This window comes from Tetrao urogallus (genome assembly GCF_951394365.1).
Source record: "Tetrao urogallus genome assembly, chromosome: 4".
Taxonomy (NCBI): domain Eukaryota; kingdom Metazoa; phylum Chordata; class Aves; order Galliformes; family Phasianidae; genus Tetrao; species Tetrao urogallus.
In genome coordinates, this window is record NC_136817.1 from 34108682 (window position 1) to 34131221 (window position 22540).

Below are 22540 nucleotides of genomic sequence, written 5' to 3' on the forward strand. Positions count from 1 at the left end.
TCAACGTGAAGCTCTCTTCTTTCTCCTCTTTTTGTTAAATGCTTTCTTACTTGCATTTTCTTGTTTCAAGTTGGTCTGTGGTCTAAGAGTAAACAACACTGTTTATCAAATGTCTGTACTACGGCGTTCCATCTCAAAAGAACGGGTCTATCATCTTTAACAGGACAACCACTCACTGTACTCAGTGCAAAGTTCAGTTTCTAGAAAGCATTCTAAACACAAGGAGGGTTACCATGGCTAAAGTAAGGATACAACAGTAAAACTAACTTACTTGACGTAAAACTTAAGATTAGTTATAATGTAGCAGCTCAAATTCACCTTTAAGCTCTGGTTCCTTTTGGAGTGATTAAGACAAGTCAAATATCTGAAGAGCACAGGAGGCTGTGTGCCCCTGTGGTACCACCATGCTCAGGCAGGCCCAGGTCACACAAGTGCTCATTGTGATGGGGCTGTGCCCCAGCCAGTAGTGCTGCTATGGAGCTGGGCCAGCGTATTTTTAAGGGAAACACACACTAATTTCTTACCCCATCACTCCTTATTTTATTCAAAGATGACTGCCTGAACTAGAGGTGGCCAGGTTGGATGGGACCCCAGGCAACTTCATGTAGTGAGTGGCAACCCTGCCCCAGGCAGGGGGTTGGAACTAAATGATTTTTAAGGTCCCTTCTGACCTAAGCCTTTCTAGGAGTCTGTGATCCACAATCATCTCAGACAGCAGATCAGCCACAATGACTGGTCACCTAGGAGAGGAGCAAACTAGCACAGCTTTTAACTTCCTCACTCTGCTACATAATCTCCTTGATCAACCAAAACCTCTCTTGGCATGGGCAAAGTTCTAAGCACAGGCCATGAACATCCTGTTGTCAAGTATCCCTTACCAACTCCTTCCCCCTCTTAATTTCATATGGTGTTTACCTTGTTTTCTTTGGTTGTTCCTGTGGTTCCAGAATGACAACTTCTTCCTCTTCACTGTCAGACAGTACAATAGGTTCATCTAGAAGAAAAAATAATTAAAAACTGATCCAATATGTACAAACACCTTCTGTGACCATTAACTCCCGTGCTTTTTAAAGTGATACTCAGAAGTGGAAAAACAGGCTTAGAACTACCAGTGCTTATTCTGGAGCTCTTCAATATACTACAGAAAACAAGCTTTCTTTTGAAGAAAGCAGATGTACAGGTGAAGTGAAAGTACCAAACAAGTATAACTTCCAAAAAGAAGGTGACTACAATGGTTCTTTCTTCCCAAGGGCATCTTGCACTTTTTAATAATTTACACTTGAAGTGATATAAATAAATGCATGTGGTATCACGATAAATAAATACCTTTAACTTCACTCATCATACTTGTATCCTCTGTTTCTGTTCTCTGGCATTCAAAAGCAGTAGCGCTGCTTTCACCTTCCTCTTCTGCTGCTTCTTCCCTCTCAGATTCTTCAAGGTCTCCCCATGCATTCTCTATTCCTTCCCCAATTTGGGCTGTGCCGGCAGTGTGCAATATTGGTTTGGCAAAACTGAAGCAGTTAAGAAAATCTTGGAGTTAGTAATTTCACTGTATAAAGGCAAAACAGTAGGTTTTCAGCTATAACTTTTCTCCCCAGGCCTTCAGTGAAAGTTAAGAAAGACTACTCTTTCTCCAGATAGTGTGACAACTAGTTACTTCAGCCCTGTTTTGCGCTTTATGTTAAGAATTAATTTAACTAAAAGCAGTCAGAACTAAAATCAGTGTAAGGTTAATGTTTCCTCTGAAGGCTATGAGGCTACCCTCAGATAGAACCATCAGATAGCTTGGTTGTTATACTAGCTTCTAGAAGTGCTAACGCAGATAAGAGGAAAGAGTGTTTTGGTTTTTTGTTTTTTTCTCCTGGAATAATAAATAGAAAACATACACTTCTGAAGGAGGGTCAGCTTTAGTTATGATCTCTTCTGCTTGTTCTTCCACATCGCTGGTATCTACAGCAGCACTGTCCATTTTGAAGGCAGTGATCTTTTGATTTGGTATAGATTCTGCAAAGCCAAACTTCCCACCTTCTTTCCTAGTCATTCAACAACAGACAGTATTTCAGGATATTTCACATTTATGAACATTTTTCAGGTATGGAAATACTTGCTATTTTAAATGATTACAAACAGAAACAACTTGCTGTGTTATTACAAACTGGCATTAACTTTTAAATTATTTCTTAAAAATATTTATCTCCATTTCTTCCCAAAAAACTCACCTAACTTTCTGGTCGTTCTCCAAAGCTTTCTGAATTAATTCTGTTATTTCTGCAACTTTAACAGCTGTTATTTTACTGCATCTCAGAACCTGCACGTTACATATACAATAACAGTTTAGAATCATGAAAACAAGACTTTTAAAATAGAGCCATAGAACAGATCATAAGAGTAACAGATACTTAAATGTTTTCCTTGACTTTTACCTGATCTTTTAATAGCATAATCCCTCCACTAGACTGGATGGTACAAATTTCACGATGTTTATTCATGGCAATTACAAGGAGGCCATCCATTACACGTTCCTCTCGTTCATTTGGATCCACCAACAAATAAGTCCTAGAATCAAGTTTTTAGCAGAATATGACAACAGAAGTTTGAGGCTGACCTTGACTCCCCCATTACAATTTTCCACCTATCTCTGGAAGCTGTTGAAGAACAGCAGAACACATACAAATGTGTTATGAAATCTGTCTGTCAACATGAGTATTTTCACAATGTTATTGTCAGTTCTGTGAAATTGTTGTTACATAGGTTGTTTCTGTCAAGAAAGGCTTTAAAAAAAAAAAAAAGAAATCTTACCCCTGCTGGAAGAAAGCAAAACTGACACAAATAGGCATGTGGTGGATGCTCAGGGGCACAGGATCACGCTCCTCAGGAGAGTACTTAGAAAAGAATTGGTCCAGAAGACAGTTACTTATGACATTCTATTTTAAAAGGATGTATTGTACAAGAGAGATTTAAAGAAATAGAAAGAAAACCTAAATATTAATTTAAAAAAACCCTTTTTGTTCTTGCATAATACTTTCTGTTTACTACTTATGGAGATAAACAGAATATTGCCATAAATTCAAACCGAAATAGTCTTACACTCAGCAGGCTTGCTTCACTATCCTTTTACATTTTGAATAGGAACACATTTATCCTACAGCTCTTTAAGCATCTTGAGTTTATCTGATTACATCAGTATATAATTCCTCCCTTTTATAAACCAACAGCTACTGGCAGTATGAGGCTTACTGCAACCTGGTATGACTTACCACTGTTACTTCTTTTCCTTGCACAGAAACATCTGGTCTGCGAAAATGGCACAGGGCCACGATTCCTGCTATGCTGGCAGCATCAATAATGTTACCATCATGATTTAACAGGTGCAGATCCACACGAATTTGCCAGACCTGAGGGAAAACACGCATAACTGCTTGGTAATGTGTAACATGATTCCACAGAAGCTATTGCTTTTCCAAGCCACTTCTAGTTTTTGAATACAAAAAGGAGCAGTTTACATTCCTCAAGTATTTGCTTAAGAAGTTAGGATGAAAAACCTTGGTATACTCAAGGTACGAGTCTGCGAGATTTAAAATGCTGGTTAATTTTGACAAAATAAACAACAGTTAAATACAATTTAAGCTTTGTTTTACAAAGAAATACGTATGTACATCCCAACTATTCCAAAAGCACGTGTAGATCGTTAAGTTAAAAATACCCATGAAGCAAGAAAAAAATATTCAAGTCAAAAGTCCAGTATTCAAAATAAGATAGAGCACCTGAAAAAGTGACTTATGTTTAAAGTCATGAAATACATTAACACATTATTAAATTCAAGAAGTGTTTAGATGTTGTACTAAGGGACGTGGCTTAGTGGGCAAATATTGGTGATATGTGGAAGGTTGGACTGGGTTATCTTGGAAGTCTTCTCCAACCTTGGTGATTCTATGAAATCATCTGAAACTGGTAGTTTTTTTCCCCTACCTTTTCACCAGCAACAACGCAGAGGGATTCAGTATCTATACATTTGGAATTTCTCAGACATCGTTCTATAAGTCTGTTCACTTTCACCAATAACTCAGATTGCCTGTTCAAACAAAATTAAACATAATTATGCTGTGCACTTGTGCGTGTCAAAACAGTGGTTCACATGTCATTCTCACCTGGACTTTTTAAGAAAGCTACATACCTGCCAGGTTCAAAGCCAGGCGCAGCCATCGGTGAGAGCTCAAGGTTACAGAAGAGTATACCTTCTGTAGCCCGATTTGGCTTCGGAGGAACAAGTTCACATGAGACTTGCCCAAGAACCCTGCAGAAGAAATAAACAGCTAGGCTACAAAGTTTAGCAGGAAAACACCTTACAGTGAAAACAAAATAGATACAAAAGGAAAACACAAGTGGATGTTTTTCCAACACATTTCTCATTGCTCAACTCAAGTTTCTCACTCAAACACTATATTTAAACGCTAGTCAAAGATGAAAATAACTACATCTACAAATCAGAACATTCTTCTAACATCTAGAATTAAAGCAAGCCTCAAAATACTGGAGAACTGGAGTACTGCACCTAGACCTACGGCCCCAGCATAGAGAGGATGTAGTTGCTGCAGTGGATCTAGCAGAGGACCACGAAGATGATCATTGTATTGAAGCACCTCTCTTACAAAGACAGGCCGAGGGGAGAAGAGAAGGCTCCACAGAGCCCTCGCTGTAGCCTTCAACTACTTGATAGAAACATAAACAGGAGAACCAATTGTTTACACGGTCTGATAGCGACAGTCAAGAGGAACAGCTTTAAACTAAAAGTGGGGAGATTGACGTTATTTGTCAGAAGTAAATTCCTCACTCCAAGAGTTGCAAGGCGCCGGTACGGGCTGCCCATTGACAGTGGATGCCCTACCCCCGGAGACCGCAAGGCGCGGACTTCCCGCCAGCCGGCCGCTCCCACCTGGTCTTCCCCAGCTCCACCACGCAGCAGCCGTTCTCGGGCCCGAAGGAGATGCGCACATTGCGGTAGTCGTAGCACTGCCGCCCGTCCAGCCGCTGCGGGGACACACACACACACACACACACACACACACACACACACGGGGCGGTCACCGCATCACGCCGGGCCGGATGCGGCCGCAACGAGAGGCCGCGCCGCCCCGCACCTGAAGCGAGAAAGGACCGGGGCAGAGTACAGGGAGGAGAGCCCGGCACCGCACCTTCCTCTCCTGGATGGCGCGCAGCAGGAAGCGCCGCTCGCAGTTCGACAGCGGCGTCTCCTTCATGGCAGAACGCGACCACACGTACAGCGCGAGCTCGGCCCTTCGCCCGCGCGCTGTGATTACGTCATCAGCACGCGGCGGCTGAAAGGCAGCAGCGCGCAAGCGCGGGACTTCAACCTCCCGCCTCGAGCCGCCTCGCGGCATTGTGCGGCCAACGGACCTACCAACGGGCGCCCCCTGGCGGTGGGCGGGCTCGCGGTACTTCGGTGAAGGCGTCCACAAAAGGGCCGATCATCAGGGAAATCAGCCGGAATCAAACAACCTGCATGTCAGAACCCAGGCAATCAGATTTTTCTCACGCAGAATTGTGGAGACATCTTAATTATGCTAGCTTGTATCTTTTAAAATCTTACTAACACACTTAAGAAATCTTAGTGTGAACAAAAACACGAGGGATGCTTCAGAAAGATCAAGTTTTGGTGCGCAGGGACACGTGTCACCAATTTCTGTGCTGGTTTTAAATTTCCAGAGTAGGATACACGAGTAGCATAAAAACGTTTAGTCAAAAAGAATAGGAGAATCTTGGCATAAGATTGCAAAGGCTATCTTTCTCTGATGACAAATGTAAGTAGTTTTATCAAATGGTACAACATGTGAAGCAATACAAAGGAACAAAGTGATTTAACACTTGCAACTTTCCCTATAGCCAAAAATATGGTAACATTTTGAGTGTCTCATTGCTGCTATATTTCTGATTATCATAGACCCATTAAGGTTGGAAGAACCTCTGAGATCATTTAGTCCAACCACCAATCCATACCTGTGACAGCTCTAGACCACACCCCCTCAGTGCCACAACCGTCCTTTTCTTGAACAACTCTGGGGATGATGACTCCACCACCTCCCTGGGCAGCCTGTGCCAATGCATCACTACTCTTTCTGAGAGAAAATATTTTCCTAATACCCAACCTGAACCTCCCCCTGTGCAACTTGAGGACATTCCTTCTTGTCATATCACTGTTACCCAGAAGAGGCTCACTCCACCTCACCACAACCTCCCTAGAGGCAATTGTAGAGAGCCATAAGGTCTCCTGAGCATCCTCCAGATGAACACCCCGAGTTCCCTTAGCTGCTCCTCATAAGACTTGTGCTTCAGATCCCTCACCAGCTCCATTGCCCTTCTTTGGGCATGCTCTAGAGCCCCAGTGTCTTTCTTGTAGTGAGGGCCCTAAGACTGAACACAATACTCAAGGTGCAGCCTCACCAGGACTGAGAGAGAGGGTCGATCACCTCCCTGTTCCCATTGGCTGCACTACTTTGGATACAAACCAGGTTGCTGTTGGTACACCGCTGGCTGTCAACTAACATCCCCAAGTCTTCTTTCTTCCATGCAGCTTTCTAGCATCTCCACCTCCAAGCCTGTAGCGTAACGTAGAGTTGTTGTAACTGAAACTCAGGATGTGGCACTTGGGCTTGTTGGAGCTCTTAGCATTGGTCACAGCCCACTGACTCAGCCATCCAGATCCCTCTGTAGAGCCTTCCTACTGCCAGGCAGATTGACATTGAAATAAACTCTTCAGTGAGAAATCTTCACTTTTATTGGAGTAGCCCACATTAAAGTCAACCTACCTTGCTATTTCTTTCCACGTTTTCAGTGAATCATAGAATGGCCTGGGTTGAAAAGGACCACAGTGATCATCAAGTTTCAAGCCCCCTGCTGTGTGCAGGGTCACCAACCACCAGAGCAGGCTGCCCAGATCCACATCCAGCCTGGCCTTGAATGCCTCCGGGGATGGGGCAATGGGGCATCCACAACCTCCTTGGGCAATCTGTTTCAGTGTGTCACCTCCCTCTGTGTGAAAAACTAAACTTCCTCCTAATATCTAACCTAAACCTCCCCATCTCAGTTGAAGACCATTCCCCCTTGTCCTTTGTGTTTTGTTGCAACAAGTGGCTGCTCAGTAGGGCACCCAAATGAAAACCAGTTTTGTGAAGCATTTTCATTTCAAAATGTAATACCTTTTCACAAAACTGTTTTCAGTTATTAGCATACTAAAAATAGCACTAAAAGGGTTTATTGGATGTTTCTAGATCATGCTACTCTAGTTATAGAAATATCAACCCACACAAACACTTAGAATTGCACCTCAAAGGAAAGTAAGAAAAATTCTGATCCTGGGCTTCTATGCTAACTGCCTTGCTCTGCCAGGCTGCAGGCAAAGTGCCTTTTGCTCTTGTGTCTCTTAACAACAGAGATGAGCAACTAACTGGGTGAGAGAGGGAGGAGTTGCAATCTTGTTTCTTAGCAAATCACAACAATAACTTTCTTTCCCCCTCAAAGTAGCTGCTACACTCAGAGAGATTAATGCAGTAGAAAGGTGATACAGTAGTGTAATGGCAAAAGTAACAAACAGGAAAGGAGTGCTCTCCTGTCTCCAAGGATCCAAGTTTGCAAGGGAAAACTCCACAAGCAAAGAATCTCCAACCAGAGATCCTTCCCCAGTGGCAGTCAGCCCTTAAATGAGGTCTAAGAGAAGTGCAGCCAGGCTCCACCTCTTCTGATCACACAGCTGAATTGCCTTCACCTGTGCTCCCAGGACTGACTGGTAGTTCTTTCCCCAGGTGTTGAATCAGTGGTTCAAGCCGTGACTCAATAGTTACCATATAATAGTTTATAACAATTTAAATAAAACAGCTTTTTTTTTTTTTTTTTTTTTAAGAAATTGCATTTGTGGCACAAAGACAGTCAACAGTACTGCGAATCTTTTGTATTAGGTTTTCTTGCACTAATGCATGTTCTGTCAGAAACATTTCCAAAAGCATTAATTACCTCTGTTGCCTGGGAATAGCAAGGTAGATTTTTTGCTTCCAATATTGATCTTGCTCAAGGTTACTACACTGCGGCATTAGTAGTGAACTTTAGGAGGAGCTGGATGCGGTTCCATGGGTTTGGTGTTCCTTCCATGCAGAAATCAAGATGTGTGTGGGATGAAAATAAGTTTTGTCATTTGACTCACACCATATTCTTTGCATAAAGTCTACTGTGTAGATTTTATGCCTGTATGCGTGCAAGGAAGGGTGAAGAATTTCTTATGCATTAAGGAGGTATAAAATCCTATAGCACAGGGAACGTGAAGCAAGCCACAAAGGAAATAAGGTTACCATCATAGCTTAATGAAATAGAAGTTGAGCTAGTGCGCAATTTCTACAACATTTCTGTGCAATAAAAAGCAGAGTTACAATTGTAATCAGACAATAGAAATACTTAAGTTCTTTGAAGCCAGGAAGAAAAGTCATGAGTGTATTACACTGCAGAGTAAATAAATGAGTGAATAAATCACAGGTGCTCAGGCTGAACAGGAATTTTTAATAAGAAGAGCTTAATGATCTATTGTGCTCATATAGAAATGATTCTTCATTTGAGATGCATGCTCTGTAGACAGAAATGCTTGAATTGGATTATCTTATCAAACTGAACCGTGAGTGAAAATCACATTTAAAGACTGATGAAAAGAAAACAAGCCGCATCTGAATCTCGGAATCTTGACTGCAAGCCTCCAGCAGCTGCATTTTCTGGCCTTACAAAAAAACATAAATATGTGATCTTCTCTTTTCATGGTATCCTTAGCTGTCATGTGCCCACACTGCTCAACTGCAAGCTCTGCTCTCTTGTGTCTCCAGATACATGTTTACACACGAATGAACAACATGATGGATATGGTATTTCAGCACATAAAATTGCTTGGGAGCAATAATTTGCTTTTCTAAGAACCTCAGAGAGCTTGAAATAGACATGGTTTCACTGGAATGGGAAGGTTGGTAACCACTGCCTGCAGTCAGCATGCAGGAATAAAACCTGAGCAGTACTGCCTGCTGCCCACAGTGGTGAAGAACCAGGAGCTGAGTATGCTGGCCTTGCTCCAAAAAAACACTTAAACAAGCTCTTTATCTGAAGCACAGCTGTAAGCACATTTGTTCTTTAGTTCTTAGATGGAAGGTATCATAACTTGTGCACAACTAAGATTTAGGAATGTAGTTATATGCTGAAGTCATTTTATTTCAAAAGAGGACCTGGAACAGTCACCAAACTATCTAAGTACCAGGTGAATGCAAGTTGGTAAAAACCTCTAGGCCATCTACTCACTGGATTTTCACTTTAATCATCTTTCATAGGCTAGATATCTCTGAGCACCCCCCAGAATATTCTTGCTGTTTCTGCCCATACTGTAGCCTTCACATAATCTGCTGATTTATGAAGAGTTTTTTTGCACCTAAGAATGAGTCCCACCCGAAGTTCAGACCCCAGAGCTCTTGCAATCCCTTTGGGAAAGCAGGAAGTATTTGCAGGGTTGGATTCTAGATCAGCCATGGAGTTGGAGCAAAGAAATGAGATCCCCTTTTTCTTGCTGCTGCTGCCTGTATCTCTGCACTTTTCAGAGACTGACCTGAAATGGCTGAACTGCTGTCCTGTCACTGTGTGAGTGTGCTTAATTAATCTGCAATGTCGAGTCTCAGCACAATAGCTAAATACCAAGAGATCTGCCATCTCTACATCACGCGATTTGTCACTGAGCCACAGAAGTAAGCACTTCAGTTCGGCACTGCAAGCAAATTGCACTCTGGAATGTATTGATAAAATTCATAGTGGAAAGCAGTTTAAAGAGTCATGTTAAGCCGAAATTGTTATAGCCAGCGTGGAAGGCTCTGAACAAATAAAAATAAGTCTGCATTAGGATTTTAGCGTTGTTCAAGATTTTAGAAGCATCTTTGAATTCAAAGGAGTCTGACACTTCTTTACACCAAATCTGAATGGGAGCAATTTTCGATCATTTTGGGAAATAACAAATGTCTGTGAAGTAGAAGCTATTGTATACTTGCACATAGAGTAGGCAAAAGTCAATTTAAATGGTTTTAAAAAGAGCACTTGCTCATAACCTGATCTCGAATATTGCTTGTCAGAAACGTTGAGTTAAACACCGGGTTCTTAGCTTCAACAAGATAAACAACAAGGAGCGAGACTATTGATTTGGATTTTATTTTCCTATGGGAAAAGAAGACAAAATGTTTACTGATATTATGTGTGTTCTTACCCACAGATCAACACTCCCTCAACATAGAGGAAATCCTCTTCTGAAAACACTGCAAGTCACAGCTGATCTGTGAGAGATGGCAGCATTTTTTGTAATACCTAGGGTCATTTTTCTCTTTGGAAAGCTGGATTATTTTGAATAATCAAGTTCAGTGTTGTGCTACCCTTCTCATAATCCACAGTGCTTTCAGGTACGAGTGCCGAATCATACTGCTGATGGAGTATCTGCAAGGTGCTCAGATACTTTAGCCTGGATTTCTGCTGCCAATTAATTGAACGTGCCCACCTTTGCAGCTCCAACCAATCAGTCTCATCCCCATTCCCATATTCTCCAAAATGCTGCTGTGACTCAGACTGATAATTGAATGAATAGGTGTGTTTGGTTACAAATACATGAGGAAAATCTCACTATGCTCTTGTTGCATTGCCAGCTGTGACCAGGCTAGAATAGTGTGTCTTGATGCAGTTACAGGAGAGGTGCTATCTGTCCCAGTTTAAGTAGGATAAATAATAAATAAGCAAGTTAAATCATTAAATAAAAGCTGATTTTTTAAAATTAGTTCTCCTGCTTATTCAGCTTCCCTGTATCTGTTACAAACCAGAAATTAATCTTGATCACATGTTCACTTGAAGCACTGAAAGTCATTGCTTCTTTTCAAGCCACAACAGCTTTCTGTTCTGTCTGGACAGCCTGTTCTGACAGTAATCAATCTTTATACTAAAGTCACAGAATGATAGGATAACCCAAGTTGGAAGGGACCCATAAAGATCACTGATCCCTGGCTCCACGTGGGACCAGCCTAAATCCTTCACTTAAATCAGAAGATGTGTTTTTGGAAATGTATGGATATGCCTCTCATATTTACAAATGTATCTTAAAGCATGGTCATTACTGAAGTGTAAAAGCATGATTCAGAAGTACTTGCTGCTGTGTATCACAGCCACCTGGAAGGCATCGTATCACCAGGGTCTGTCATACAGGAACTCCTGTTGGCCTGATCAAATGGTCTGTGCATATTAAATGCAAGTATTAGTTCTGCCCTATTTCCCAAAGATACTGATTCTCAATTCCTTGGGAAGAAATGCTGATAAGATAATAGTGTTTTGAGTAGCTTGGTTCCTCACTGATAATACAAGTGAAAAGGGAGGGTTTGGGTTATTGAGGCTGAGAACACAGAGCAGGGATGTGTGAGCACTGGGGAATGATGGACTCCGGTGGCTCTCCTTGTTATACCAGGTAATATTTGTTTCAGTATTAATGATGTTAGAGTGAAGTTTCGCTACTTCAAGAAAAGGTGAATAATCATTTTCTCAAATTACTTCAAGCTGTTAACTAAACACTGTTATTAACTATAGCGACTAAGATCCAATGAAGATTGAGTATGAAATGGTAACTCAGTGCAAGGTTACCTGCTTGGTTCTAATTTACACTGATGACATACACATATTGAAGATTTTGGGATGCTTTGTAAAATAGAATTTATGCATTTATCTTACATCTTATTTCAGGAACTCACACCCTCACTGTGGTCCTGACAAAATATGGAATATACACAGCAATGCCCATATTCACTCTGTTAATTTTCAGATCTGATTGTTGTAAATCCACAGAAGTGTTGGGGATGTGACTTCAGCTGAGATCAGTTGTGTAAGCAAGCAGACAGATGGTGCCCAAAATGTGCATAGAGGGTTTTCTCTGAGGAGCACGGCAAACTGACAGCCCTCCACCCTTTCACCTCCACTGTGTTCCTGCAGCTTCAGTGCTGGAGAGGAGGGACAAGAGAGGCCTGATGCACTAGGCTGACAGCTTGGGATGTTTGATTTGGGAGGTATCTGATTATTTCTCACTTGGTGCCGCTGTCCCTAAAGGAACCTGTGCCACATGCAAGGGTCACCTGAGCTGCTTGGCACAAAGGCAGGCAGGGGAGGGAAATGGTGGTGGAGCCAGCCGAGGCCGTGCTGTAGCAGCTCCTCAGTGATCTGCTCTGGGTGGCTCCTGCTCTCATCTCCGACCTAACTGCTGTGTCCTTGGCTCCAGGAGCAGCACCTCTGGCATCTGACTGACACGTGGTAGTGATACAGGGCAGCGAAGAACAGCCGGTTTTGTTTGTTTGTTTGTTTGTTTTTTAATCAGGAGTTGGGATGAGGCCGTAACAATTATACCAGTCATCAAAATCAGACCGAGCAGTCAAAATTCAGAGGACCCTTTCTACTTCTGTGTTAGCGCTTTTGCTCCTGGCCCAGTCTTCAAGGAGAGAGGTTTTCAGACACCAAGCAAGTTCGGAGCCGGGGTGGCTCAGCGCCTGGGACGCTCGGCCTGGCAGCAGGTCCCTGTGCTACTCCAGGAGCAGGCAGCGAGCGTCGCTCCCGCAACGGACCCCGCGGCGCAGTCCGCAACGCCGGGCCGCCCGCTGGCTACGGGACCCCGCCGGCAGCCCCTCTCCGCCCAGGGGAGGAGGCTCAGGGCGCGGGCAGCCGAGAAGCGATCAGCCCCGGTCCGCCGAGCCGAGCGAGCCAAAGGCGGCATGGAGCGGGAGCTCGATCTGCTGCTCTACCTGGCGCTCTTCTTCCTCCTCCTGCTGCTGCTGCTGCTGTTGCTCTGCCTGCTCATCCGGCAGCTGCGGAGCTGGCCGCGCGGCGCTCCCTCCGCTCCGCCTCCTCGCAGCCCGCGGGCGAGTGCCGGCAGCCGCCGCCGTGAGCCGCGGGAGCCGCCCGCCGCCGCTGCGCAGGTGAGTCCGGGGCTCTGCGGCGTTCCGCTCTGCCGGGGGCTGCCCGCCGTCCCCCGTCCCCTATCCCGGCACGCGCGCTGCGAGCCGCGAACTTCCTCCGCTGAAACTCTGCCCGCCGGTCCACAGCTGAAGCGGCTTCGGCTGCTGGAGAAATGGAGGGGAAATAAGCAGGCGAGCTTGGCCCGGTGCCGTTATTCCGTAACAAAGTATCAGAGAAATCCATTCAGACCCTCTTAGCAATAGAGATTACTTAGGTTTGCCTTGGCAAACTGAGATCTGAATTTAACCTGATTCGAGCTTTTTAAAAAATGCAGTGTTTTCCTGCACTCTCGTGTTTTTAAGACTTCTTATTTGTCTTTAATAGCATGTAACCCAGTTGTCCTCCACTTGTTCCGCAGGAGTTATTCCCCACAGGTGACCAAAACGCCAAGCTGGTGTCACACCTAGGAGGGGACAGCCCTATCACCATCGCCCTGCTCACCCCCCACCAAGCCCCTGCCTTGTAGTGCTCAGACAGGTGCTGCTCCATGGCCACAGGTGGACAGTTTTGTCCTTCGAGGAGGGGGACGCAAGGAGAAGTTAAGGCTAGGTGCCAACAGCGGTGCAGTGAGCTTGGCAAAAGAAAATACACTAGTTACTTAGCCAGTGTTCTGTTCAGGTGCATAAGTTTTATTTTGGACTTCTGTCAGGTCACGTTAGGTGGCAGTGGGGTGTTTTCTGAATGGCACGATGCTGCTGATTCAAATAGGTGCCTCTTGTTGATTCAAACAGGATGCTCTGGTTCACACTTGCTGTGCATTTCTCTTGTGTGTGGTGACATGCTGTGAGGACAAGGCTACTGTTGGAGGCTGCAGCACCTATGCCACATTCCATGAATTGGACTATTCCCCAGCTCCTCTCTGTCGGTGTATCCTTCCACTTCTTTTTCTGTGCACTGCTGCGTAGTTCGGCATGGAAATCTCTGGTGCGTGGCCTCTGTGTCCATGAGCTAAAGCAGCCTGGGGGAAAGAACCTGGTGAGGGTGCAGAAATGATGTTAAAAACAAGAGGAAGAGGCCATCCTCTGGTCTGCAATGGCTTTGCTATTATTCCATTTTATTCCAACCTTGAATTATTTCAAATAATGTAAATGATTGGGGGCACTTTTCAGAATCATAGGGGTTGAAAGGAACCAACGAAAGCCATCTGATCTATCTCCCCTGCAGTGAACAGGAACACCTACAGCTACATCAGGTGCTCAGAGCCCCCAGGCAGCCTGACCTTGAGGCATCTCCAAGGATATGGGCATCCACCACCTCTAGGCAGTCTGTTCCAGTGTCTCACCACCACTACTGTAAAACAAACAAACAAACCTTCTTCCTTATATCCCAGTGTATGGAAACTGTTGAATCATGGCCTGAACCACTGATTGATCACCTGAGGAAAGGACCTGGTCAGCTCTGGGAGCACAGGTGAAGGCAATTCGGCTGTGTGACCAGAAGGGGTGGAGCCTGGCTGCACCTCTCTTAGAATCCATTTAAGGGCTGACTGCCACTGGGGAAGGATTTCTGGTTGGAGATCCCTCTTCTGTGGAGTTTTTCCTATGGACCTACATCTTTGGATATAGGTGAGTATGCCTTCCCTGTTTGTTTCTTTCCTGACTTTCACCCCAGTAATGTTTCCACCTATAACACCGACCTAAATTTTCCTTCTTTTAGTTTGGAACCTTTTCCTATTGCTTTACTATCTAGTCCAGCCCCTGCTTTTAATAACTTGGTTTGCTGAAGCTCTTCATGTTTCTATTGCACAAAGTAGAGATAACCTTTTAATTACTCTTCAGAAGCATTATAGAGAAGACATAGGCTGTTACATTTATTTGGATATAGAAAACTTATTAGGTGGCATTTCTCTGACACATATTTTACGCCAATGTGAAAAAGTACGTGGGGTTATTTAGTTAAGCATTTGGAAGTCAGAGGATTAACACATTTTTTGTTTTGTGTTAGTATAGTATCTCAAATGACCTGATTTCACAAGTACCTAGGGTGTAGGAATAAATACTCCAAATGTTCAGTGCAGGTCAAATGAGTGCTCCTTGAGAGTTATCTCCATATTTCAGTCCTGTTGCTCACAGCATAACTTGTAGGGATATCCAGGCACCCAAGGAATTTGTTTGACATCCTTCATACAGAGAGTGCCTCTTCCACTGTCCAGAGCTCTTACTGGAAGTATCTATACCTCCAGTGTCCAACTTTACAACAAAGGATGTGTCTTTTTTTTTTTTTTTTTTTTTTTTAAGCAGTAATGTCAGAAGTAAGTCAAAGACTTGAAAAATATTGTCAGATGAATCATCCTTGGGGATGTAAGTAAACTGCAGGATGAGAGAAATGCAAGGTATGACCATAAGCAGTAAATTAATCAGGGGTTTGCAAAGCATCTAAACTGTCCTGTGTGTTGTTGTACTGCACGCACCTAGATGTGCTGTCATGGGGATGGCTACATCTCCTTTTTTTAAGCCCTGATGTGCCAGGAAGTATCTGGACCCTCCATTGTTAGGCTGTTCTTGACTACTGGTGGGAATTCAGATAGAGAGTATTTTGGGAATTTTGAAGGAAAAATTAAAATAGTTAAATATATCTGCTTTTATTAGCTGGTGGCTAAAGAGGAACATGAGTGCCTACAAACACTTGAGAGAAGCCATGAGGCAGAAGAAGACAGCGTAATCTGTAACTAAGCATAATGACACAGAGTGCAGGCAGGGACTAGTAAAAGTAATGACAGGAGAATCTACTTGATGATGGTGAAATGTGTTGAATCAAGAAATAATCTCCAAGGAAAACACATAGAGTTCATTATTTGTGTGTTGAAAACTGGTGTACAAGAGGGAATCAGCCTGTGTTTTATGAAGATGTGCTAACTATGGAGTCAGCTCTTCTCGCATCTTTAGATTATAGGATACAAAGACTCAGTGGAGTCTTTCTCATGAAGCCTGAAGATTTACAGCAGAAATGTCCTACTTCTGGGAAATTCACAAATCCTGTAAAATGAGTAGGATAACCTATTTCTATTCAGATGTTTAATTTGGCATGGGTATTTTCATATTGATGAATAGCATAGCTCTACTCTCAGCCACAGCTGTGCAAGCCTGTGAAGCAGCTTTAATTTCTTAGCATTCCCAAGAAACTCATTCTCTTGCTTCCTTTCAGATATCATTGCGTCTTTCAAGTTTTACTTTAGAAATGTACCCCTTTGGAGGGCTATCAAAACTGCAGTCATTTAAGAACTGTGCTGATGCACATTGGTGGGACTTTAGCCAGATGGTTTTTCTGTTCAGGCATGCTGGCACGTCTGAACTGTGTGCCTGCTCCTGTGACTAGTGTCATGCTTGGAAAACAAGGTCCTGGCTCAAGAATCCAGGCTCTTGGACTCAGGTAGGTGGATAGAAATCCACTTCCACTTTAGGGAGTTTCTAGATTGAAAAGGAAGAATGTAGTCAGTCAATGTTCTGTGGTTGCATCTTACTGAGAAGACTTGATCCAGTTTTCAGGTATCCGGAAAGGAATCTGACTGCAGAGTGATTTAAATACAGAAAATAATGGTCCATAGGATTTAGGCTTACTGGTTGTTGTTGTTAGATTGATTTGTTAGCTTCCTTCACAATAATGACCAGAAACTTTAGAAAACAGGTGATGCTACTTCAAGTAGTTAAAAAATTCACTGCCTGTGTCCCACATCCTTCTTGATGCTTTGAATTGGTCTCATCCAAAGGTTTTTCTCTCATCTGAGTATCTTCTAGCTTTGTACAATTCCAGACTGTGTCTGGCCTGAGACATGAGTGTTCTCTGCTGAAAGTGGAACCTTGCATATACTGAGGTAGTGTGAGTTGCTGTGCTGGGATGTGAGACGCCTGTCATGCCTGCAGTGCTGGGAGGCCACCCTCTTCTAGTATATTTGCAGTCATACAAAGGCAGCTGGAAGATCTTCTGAGGGTGCAGACAGTCCTTGAAATCACAGTAATCAAAAGCCATGGACCTTATTTTTGGTTTGTTGAACTGGAGCTCTGTTACTGTAAAGCAGTGTTGACTCACTAAGGTGATGTGTTGGTGTTACTCAGACTTAAGTATCTCCTTTCCATTTTTAACTTAGACTTTATTGTGTTTTCTTTCCAGATGAAGTGAGCCTTTTCTTGGGCACCCATATGGACTATATACCTCTATCAGCTGTTTCTTTATCAGTGGTATCCAGGTATCAGAATTCAGTATATTCTATATTCCCGATGATAGAGTATAAATTCTAATTTTACAATTGGTGCAGGGTTCGTATTTGTAGAAAACTTACAAGGAAGCATGCCAGCCATATCAAAACTTCAACAAGTGATCCATAAGAGACAATACACGAAGATAAAAAGGAAAGACAATTGTAATGCCAGAAATCCATGCGTTCCATGGCTTGGCTGCAATATCAGCCCATATTGATCTAGAAAGCATGGGATTATTTAGGTTTATTTTCCTTATCTCCAAGTACCTGCGCAAAAAAAAAAAAAAAATCCATTGTTTCTGACCTTAAAACTGTCCCTTTTCAATAGTGTTTTGAGTACTCAGTGAATGACACAAAAACACAATTTGTATTATCTAAGTGACTTCTGTAGCTACTGGTTTGAAACAAGTGATGGATGTAAATTGAAAACTACACCCACACATGCTGCTGTTTCTGTTGCATGTGATTAGCAGCAGAGATTTTCAGCCATATCAGGAGAAGAGGTGGGAAGGTGAGCACTGTTTTTCCTAGAGACTGGCAGTGCCTGCAAGCTACACTGTATCTGGTCGGTGGTGTGTGCCTTATTAATATTTATGCTGCATTGAAGAGATATTAAGAGGCTACTCTTTGTCTTAACGAATGGTAATGAAATGTTCAGAGGTATCCATTTCTTCACAAGAGATCAGCTAGCTATCTGTGCTGGAATGGGTTTTGTTGCTGCCTTGATTGATTACTGAAGACAAGTTAAGCTGTTCTGTTCTGCAGGAAAGGTTTGCTGGCATATGCTCCTTTTTGGTTTTCTCTTTCTTTGAGGTGATTGTACTAAAACCCGTCCTTTCCACATGATGCAAATGCTATGTAAGTTCAAACCTGAGATGAAAACTTAATATTCTCCTGTCAAAATTGAAAAAGCCCAGCTCAGTTTTTGGTGTTATGCCTTGCTGACTCCTTGATGGTACAGGCTGGTGCTGCTGGCAGACTTGGCCAAAAGGAGCTGTGTTGGGAGGGGGAAGCAGGCTGGGGTCAGCAGGGAGTGGGGCACAGCACATGCCCTCAGCAGACAGAAGGGAAGAGAAGCTGGCTCCTTTAGCTCATTGCACAAGAGGGTGGAAACTCAGAAAGTAAAAAGCAGTGGGACAGCTATTGGGATGGGTTCCTGAAGTGGGTTGGGAACTGGGAGTGGTAGGTTTTTCTGGTTGACCTGGGTGGTAGGGATGTCCTCTCAAGTGTCGTGGAGTGCATGAACTGGGAGGAGGTGAGATGGAGGGAGTTCAGGGCAGAGGAGCTGAAGAAGAGATCCAGGAAAAGCAGAAGGATGTATACAGACTTACCACACTTAGTATTGGGTATATAGAAAAAGCAGAAGCCGTCAATTGTGAGGTACCTCTGTGGAAGGAAGGGAAATGCACCTGCGGGATATGTGCCTGATTCCGCCAGTTTCCAGGAAACTATTTTACGACGTGCTAGATCATGAGGCTTCTTTTGCTCCTCTATGAAATACCTGGGCATGAGGCAGATCCTGGGGCCTCACAGGAGACTTGCAGTCTTTCTCTCAGCTCTAGACCCTCCAACAGGAATTGGCTACCTTGTGCTGGGCACTTGGGGATGCCCCCAACATCCCTGTGTAGCAGGAAGAGCTGAACCAGTGCACGTGTTGCTATGAACATGTGAGGGTATGAAGGGGTCTGTTAATGATCTGCCCAGCACTTCTATAGAACTTTTGGTGTCTGCACAGAGGCTTTGTCTGGCTGTGAGTGCAGCTTAGCACACCGTAAGGCATGTCTTGCCTTACAGGAAGCACCATGTGCTCTTTCTTCCTTGATTTTTTTTTTTTTTTTTTTAAAGCAAGTCTTCATGGTCTTTTTATAAGCCCCTAATGAAATGATCTTGCCATGAGTCACTTATGGTAATTTGTCAGAAGCTGAAATGATGTAACCTACTTCTGTACCAAAATGCACAATATGGTTAAAATTGAAGTCTTTAAACTTTGTAACTGACTTGGTGAAGTCAGACCTTATTGGAGACCTCTCTGTGTGTGTTGCCCTGATTCAGATGTGGAATTACTGAAGACTCTTCAGTTGTCAGAAGATTATGGATGATATTTAGGAGAGGAGTTAGAGGATCACAATAAATTATTGCATAAAGAATAAGTGTGGTGGAAAAGGTGATTCATCACTGCTCTATACTGGTCCTATTCTCATATAATTTGTTCAAACTCAGCTGAATTCAATTACCTTGTACAACGCTAAAGCTGGGAGGGAAATATGCTGCACCTGACCCATGTGTGCCCTCTCCTTTAGCCCAACCCCACTGCCTTAATTCCTCAGAGGGAAAACATTGGCACAACTGGCTCTGAGAATGCAGGAAGTCAAGGTTACTGGTAGGGATACAAGGCAGGTGGGTGGTGAGTTTGTGAGCCTCCCAGGCAGTAGGAGATAGCTTGAGGTGAATGCCTGCCTTCAACCATTTTGCTGGCTGAGGCCAAAATGCTGGAGCCGGACCTGTGAATAAACTCTAAGTGACTCCTGCATGTACTGTATTTACTGCTTAAACAGTGGTCAGAAAACTAGCAGACTGCCTGGAGTATGTTTAGAGGGACAGATAAATAAAGTTTGTGATTTGTTCTTCTGCACTGCGGAGATTCAGTATTTTTTTTCCTGTGTTCTGTTGCTGCTTGAAAAACAGGTGAAACTGTCTGGGGAAGGGAGTGTTTGCCATGGTGTAGGTTTGTTTTGCCATGTGGGTGGATGGTTCCTAGGAGATGTGTTGAGCAGACGTGCTCGATGAACCCAGAAGTTTTCTTCCTTCAATAGCATGTTACTAGCTTATGCTGATAGCACTAAGCCCCCAAATAAATTCCCTTTCAACCTCCTGTTTTTGCTGCCAGCCCCAATGTCAGGCTCCATTAAAATCTGAAGGCAGTAGTGCTTCAGAAGATGAAAGATCTCAAGCATAAACAAGTACCTGTGTTAGAGGCAGAGCCACTTGATGTGAGGAGACATGGAACAAATTGATCTGCTTGCTTGTCTCAGCTTGCAGTCCTGAGAAATGAAGTATTACTTGTGAGCTTCTGTAGGAAACATATCAGCTTTCAAAGTAAATGAATAATTCTGTAACTGCAGTGTTAACTTAAGGAGAAATTGCATTCAAATCAGTCTTTAAAGTTTGGTATCTTTTGGTTTAGTCCAGTTCTTTGAGGATATTCAGTGCATGACCTGATTTCTCACTGACTGCTTGGAAGCTGTTTTGCTTGATGTTCTTTATGAATATCGAAGTTAAAAAGCTTTGCCTGACTGAAATCTGCCTCAACTATACAGAGTTCACTGATGTGAAAATCCTTTCCCCTTTTGCTGTCCCCTGAGGAGGAAGTTATTTGAATGTTAGGAAGTACTGAAAACATACCCATTGCTAGTGCAGCAGGATAAACCAAAGGTTTTTGTGAATTGCAATGGTTTTAGTTGCAATCTGCTCTTAAGTAACCAGGCTTATCTTTATCTTTTTATCTGTATGGGCTTTAGCGTTTTCTCCTTGTTTGTTCATTTTTTTTCCTCACTGCTGTAGGATTTGCTAGTGTATTGTTTCTCTGGCATGAAATCTAATTCCTCAGTGTGTAACATAACAAGACTTTGCATACAAGTTTAGCTCTTAAGGATTGATGACAAAGAACCTAAACCAACAGGACCTTTCATTATTTATCTCCATTTACTGTGCTGTATTTATCTCAGGCCCGCTTCCAACTCAGAATTCAACTTTCCTGATTCAAATACAAACAGTTTGCTTGAGATGATCTACCAGAACATTTTACTTAGCAATTACTATCAGGATCCTGCTGATGGTTTCATACGGAAAAGATCAGAGCTAGCCTGTGGGCCTGCCTACAGCTGTTGGAAGTAATCAAAAGTTGTGGGATCAATTGCCAGCATGATGTGGGGATGGTGAAAGTCAACAACCCTTTTCTTTTTCTACTCAGTGCCAGAATTAGCAGCTTTAACTTCCTACAAATGATGCCAGAATCACACTGAGTGTGGATCTGTTACACAGGTAATGGTTGAATAGCACTGGTCTTCTCTGTTTTTATAAGAAATGGGATACAAGGTAACAACCAGTAAGTGTATGGTGAAAGAAAAACCATTGAATATCTATCTGTTTGCATGGGTGCTATTTTATTTCCTTTAATTATTCCAAAAGGGAAATTGTATGCACTTCCGGAGTAAAATTTTACCCTAGTGCAGCATTTTAGAGGACTCTTTCATATCATTAGTGTTATTCCTCTATTTCATAACAGACTTAATTTGGGCTCAGAAGTTTTGGATAGCTTCTACTCTGTAGTTTCACTTCCCGGGCGTTGCCACTAGATGTCCCATTTTCCATACACTTCCTACTGCTTTAAAGTCACTTCCGTTCTTTGTTTGGCATATGGGAAGGTGATTTCAGTATGTCAGCATTTGCATCATTCATATTTTCACTTCCCCTTTGACCATTACTGCAGCTATTTTTGAACAAAATCAATGCTAAGAGTGATTTAACAGGGTTTAATAAGCTTCCTACAGGGGCTGGGAGTGAGAATGCAGGTCTGACACAAAACGCAGGCATTTTTCTGTCACCATATAGTGTACAGTAACTTGCTTTTGAATTACTGTCTAGCAGTGCTGCTATACTGGGATATGTATTTTAGTGAAACCTTGCATAAAGCTCATGCTTTTTGCTCCGTAGCTACTAACAGTGGCAAGTATTCAGCATAAACTATTTATTTGCTGGTTCCTTTAAAAACAAAAATAAATCTCAAGGAAAGATTTTTGAATCAAAGTTATGTGTGAATTATGCTGTATGCTGCATCTGTATACAGGTCTGAGCGGAGGGCTTGTGCCTCAGAGGTCTGTGAGTTGCACTGTAAAACACAGCCAGCGTACTCTTTGTGCAAGTTATATGCACGTTGGCTCCAAAACTGTGTTGATAGCCAGAGTGGCTTCTGGCCTCTAGATCCCAGAGGTCTGTTTTATGATCCTCTTCCACTGATCTCTGGACGCTTGTCCTGAGCCTCCTTGCAGTGTGTGGGAAAGCACCTCCGTAGTGCAGGGCTGTGATGGGGATTCCTTCCATTAATGACTGTGCAGATGGCAGCTGGTGTTGCTGTGGTGTCTGCATGTTTGCAGGCTTCTTCCCGTGGTTAGAGCTGCTCTCCATTTCCAGGGCCTTGTTCTGCTCACCCTCTCTGAACAGCTGCCCTCTAAAGCAGGAAAGTAGCAAGGTGAAAGCTCACAACTAGAAAGAGAAGTCCTAATTAGCTGC

The 22540-nt window shown here is 43.1% G+C and overlaps 1 protein-coding gene across 1 annotated transcript; it reads right to left on the reverse strand.

Annotated features, from left to right (window-relative positions):
• On the reverse strand, nt 1-5261 carry EXOSC9 (exosome component 9; the record flags this gene model as incomplete). Its single annotated transcript, XM_079534501.1, has 12 exons — nt 1-82; nt 916-994; nt 1327-1514; nt 1890-2036; nt 2223-2311; nt 2427-2559; nt 2803-2885; nt 3261-3398; nt 3973-4075; nt 4178-4297; nt 4937-5031; nt 5196-5261. The coding sequence occupies 12 exons, from the start codon at nt 5259-5261 to the stop codon at nt 1-3; spliced, it is 1323 nt and encodes a 440-aa protein (XP_079390627.1).
• Nucleotides 5262-22540: the final 17279 nt, after the last annotated feature.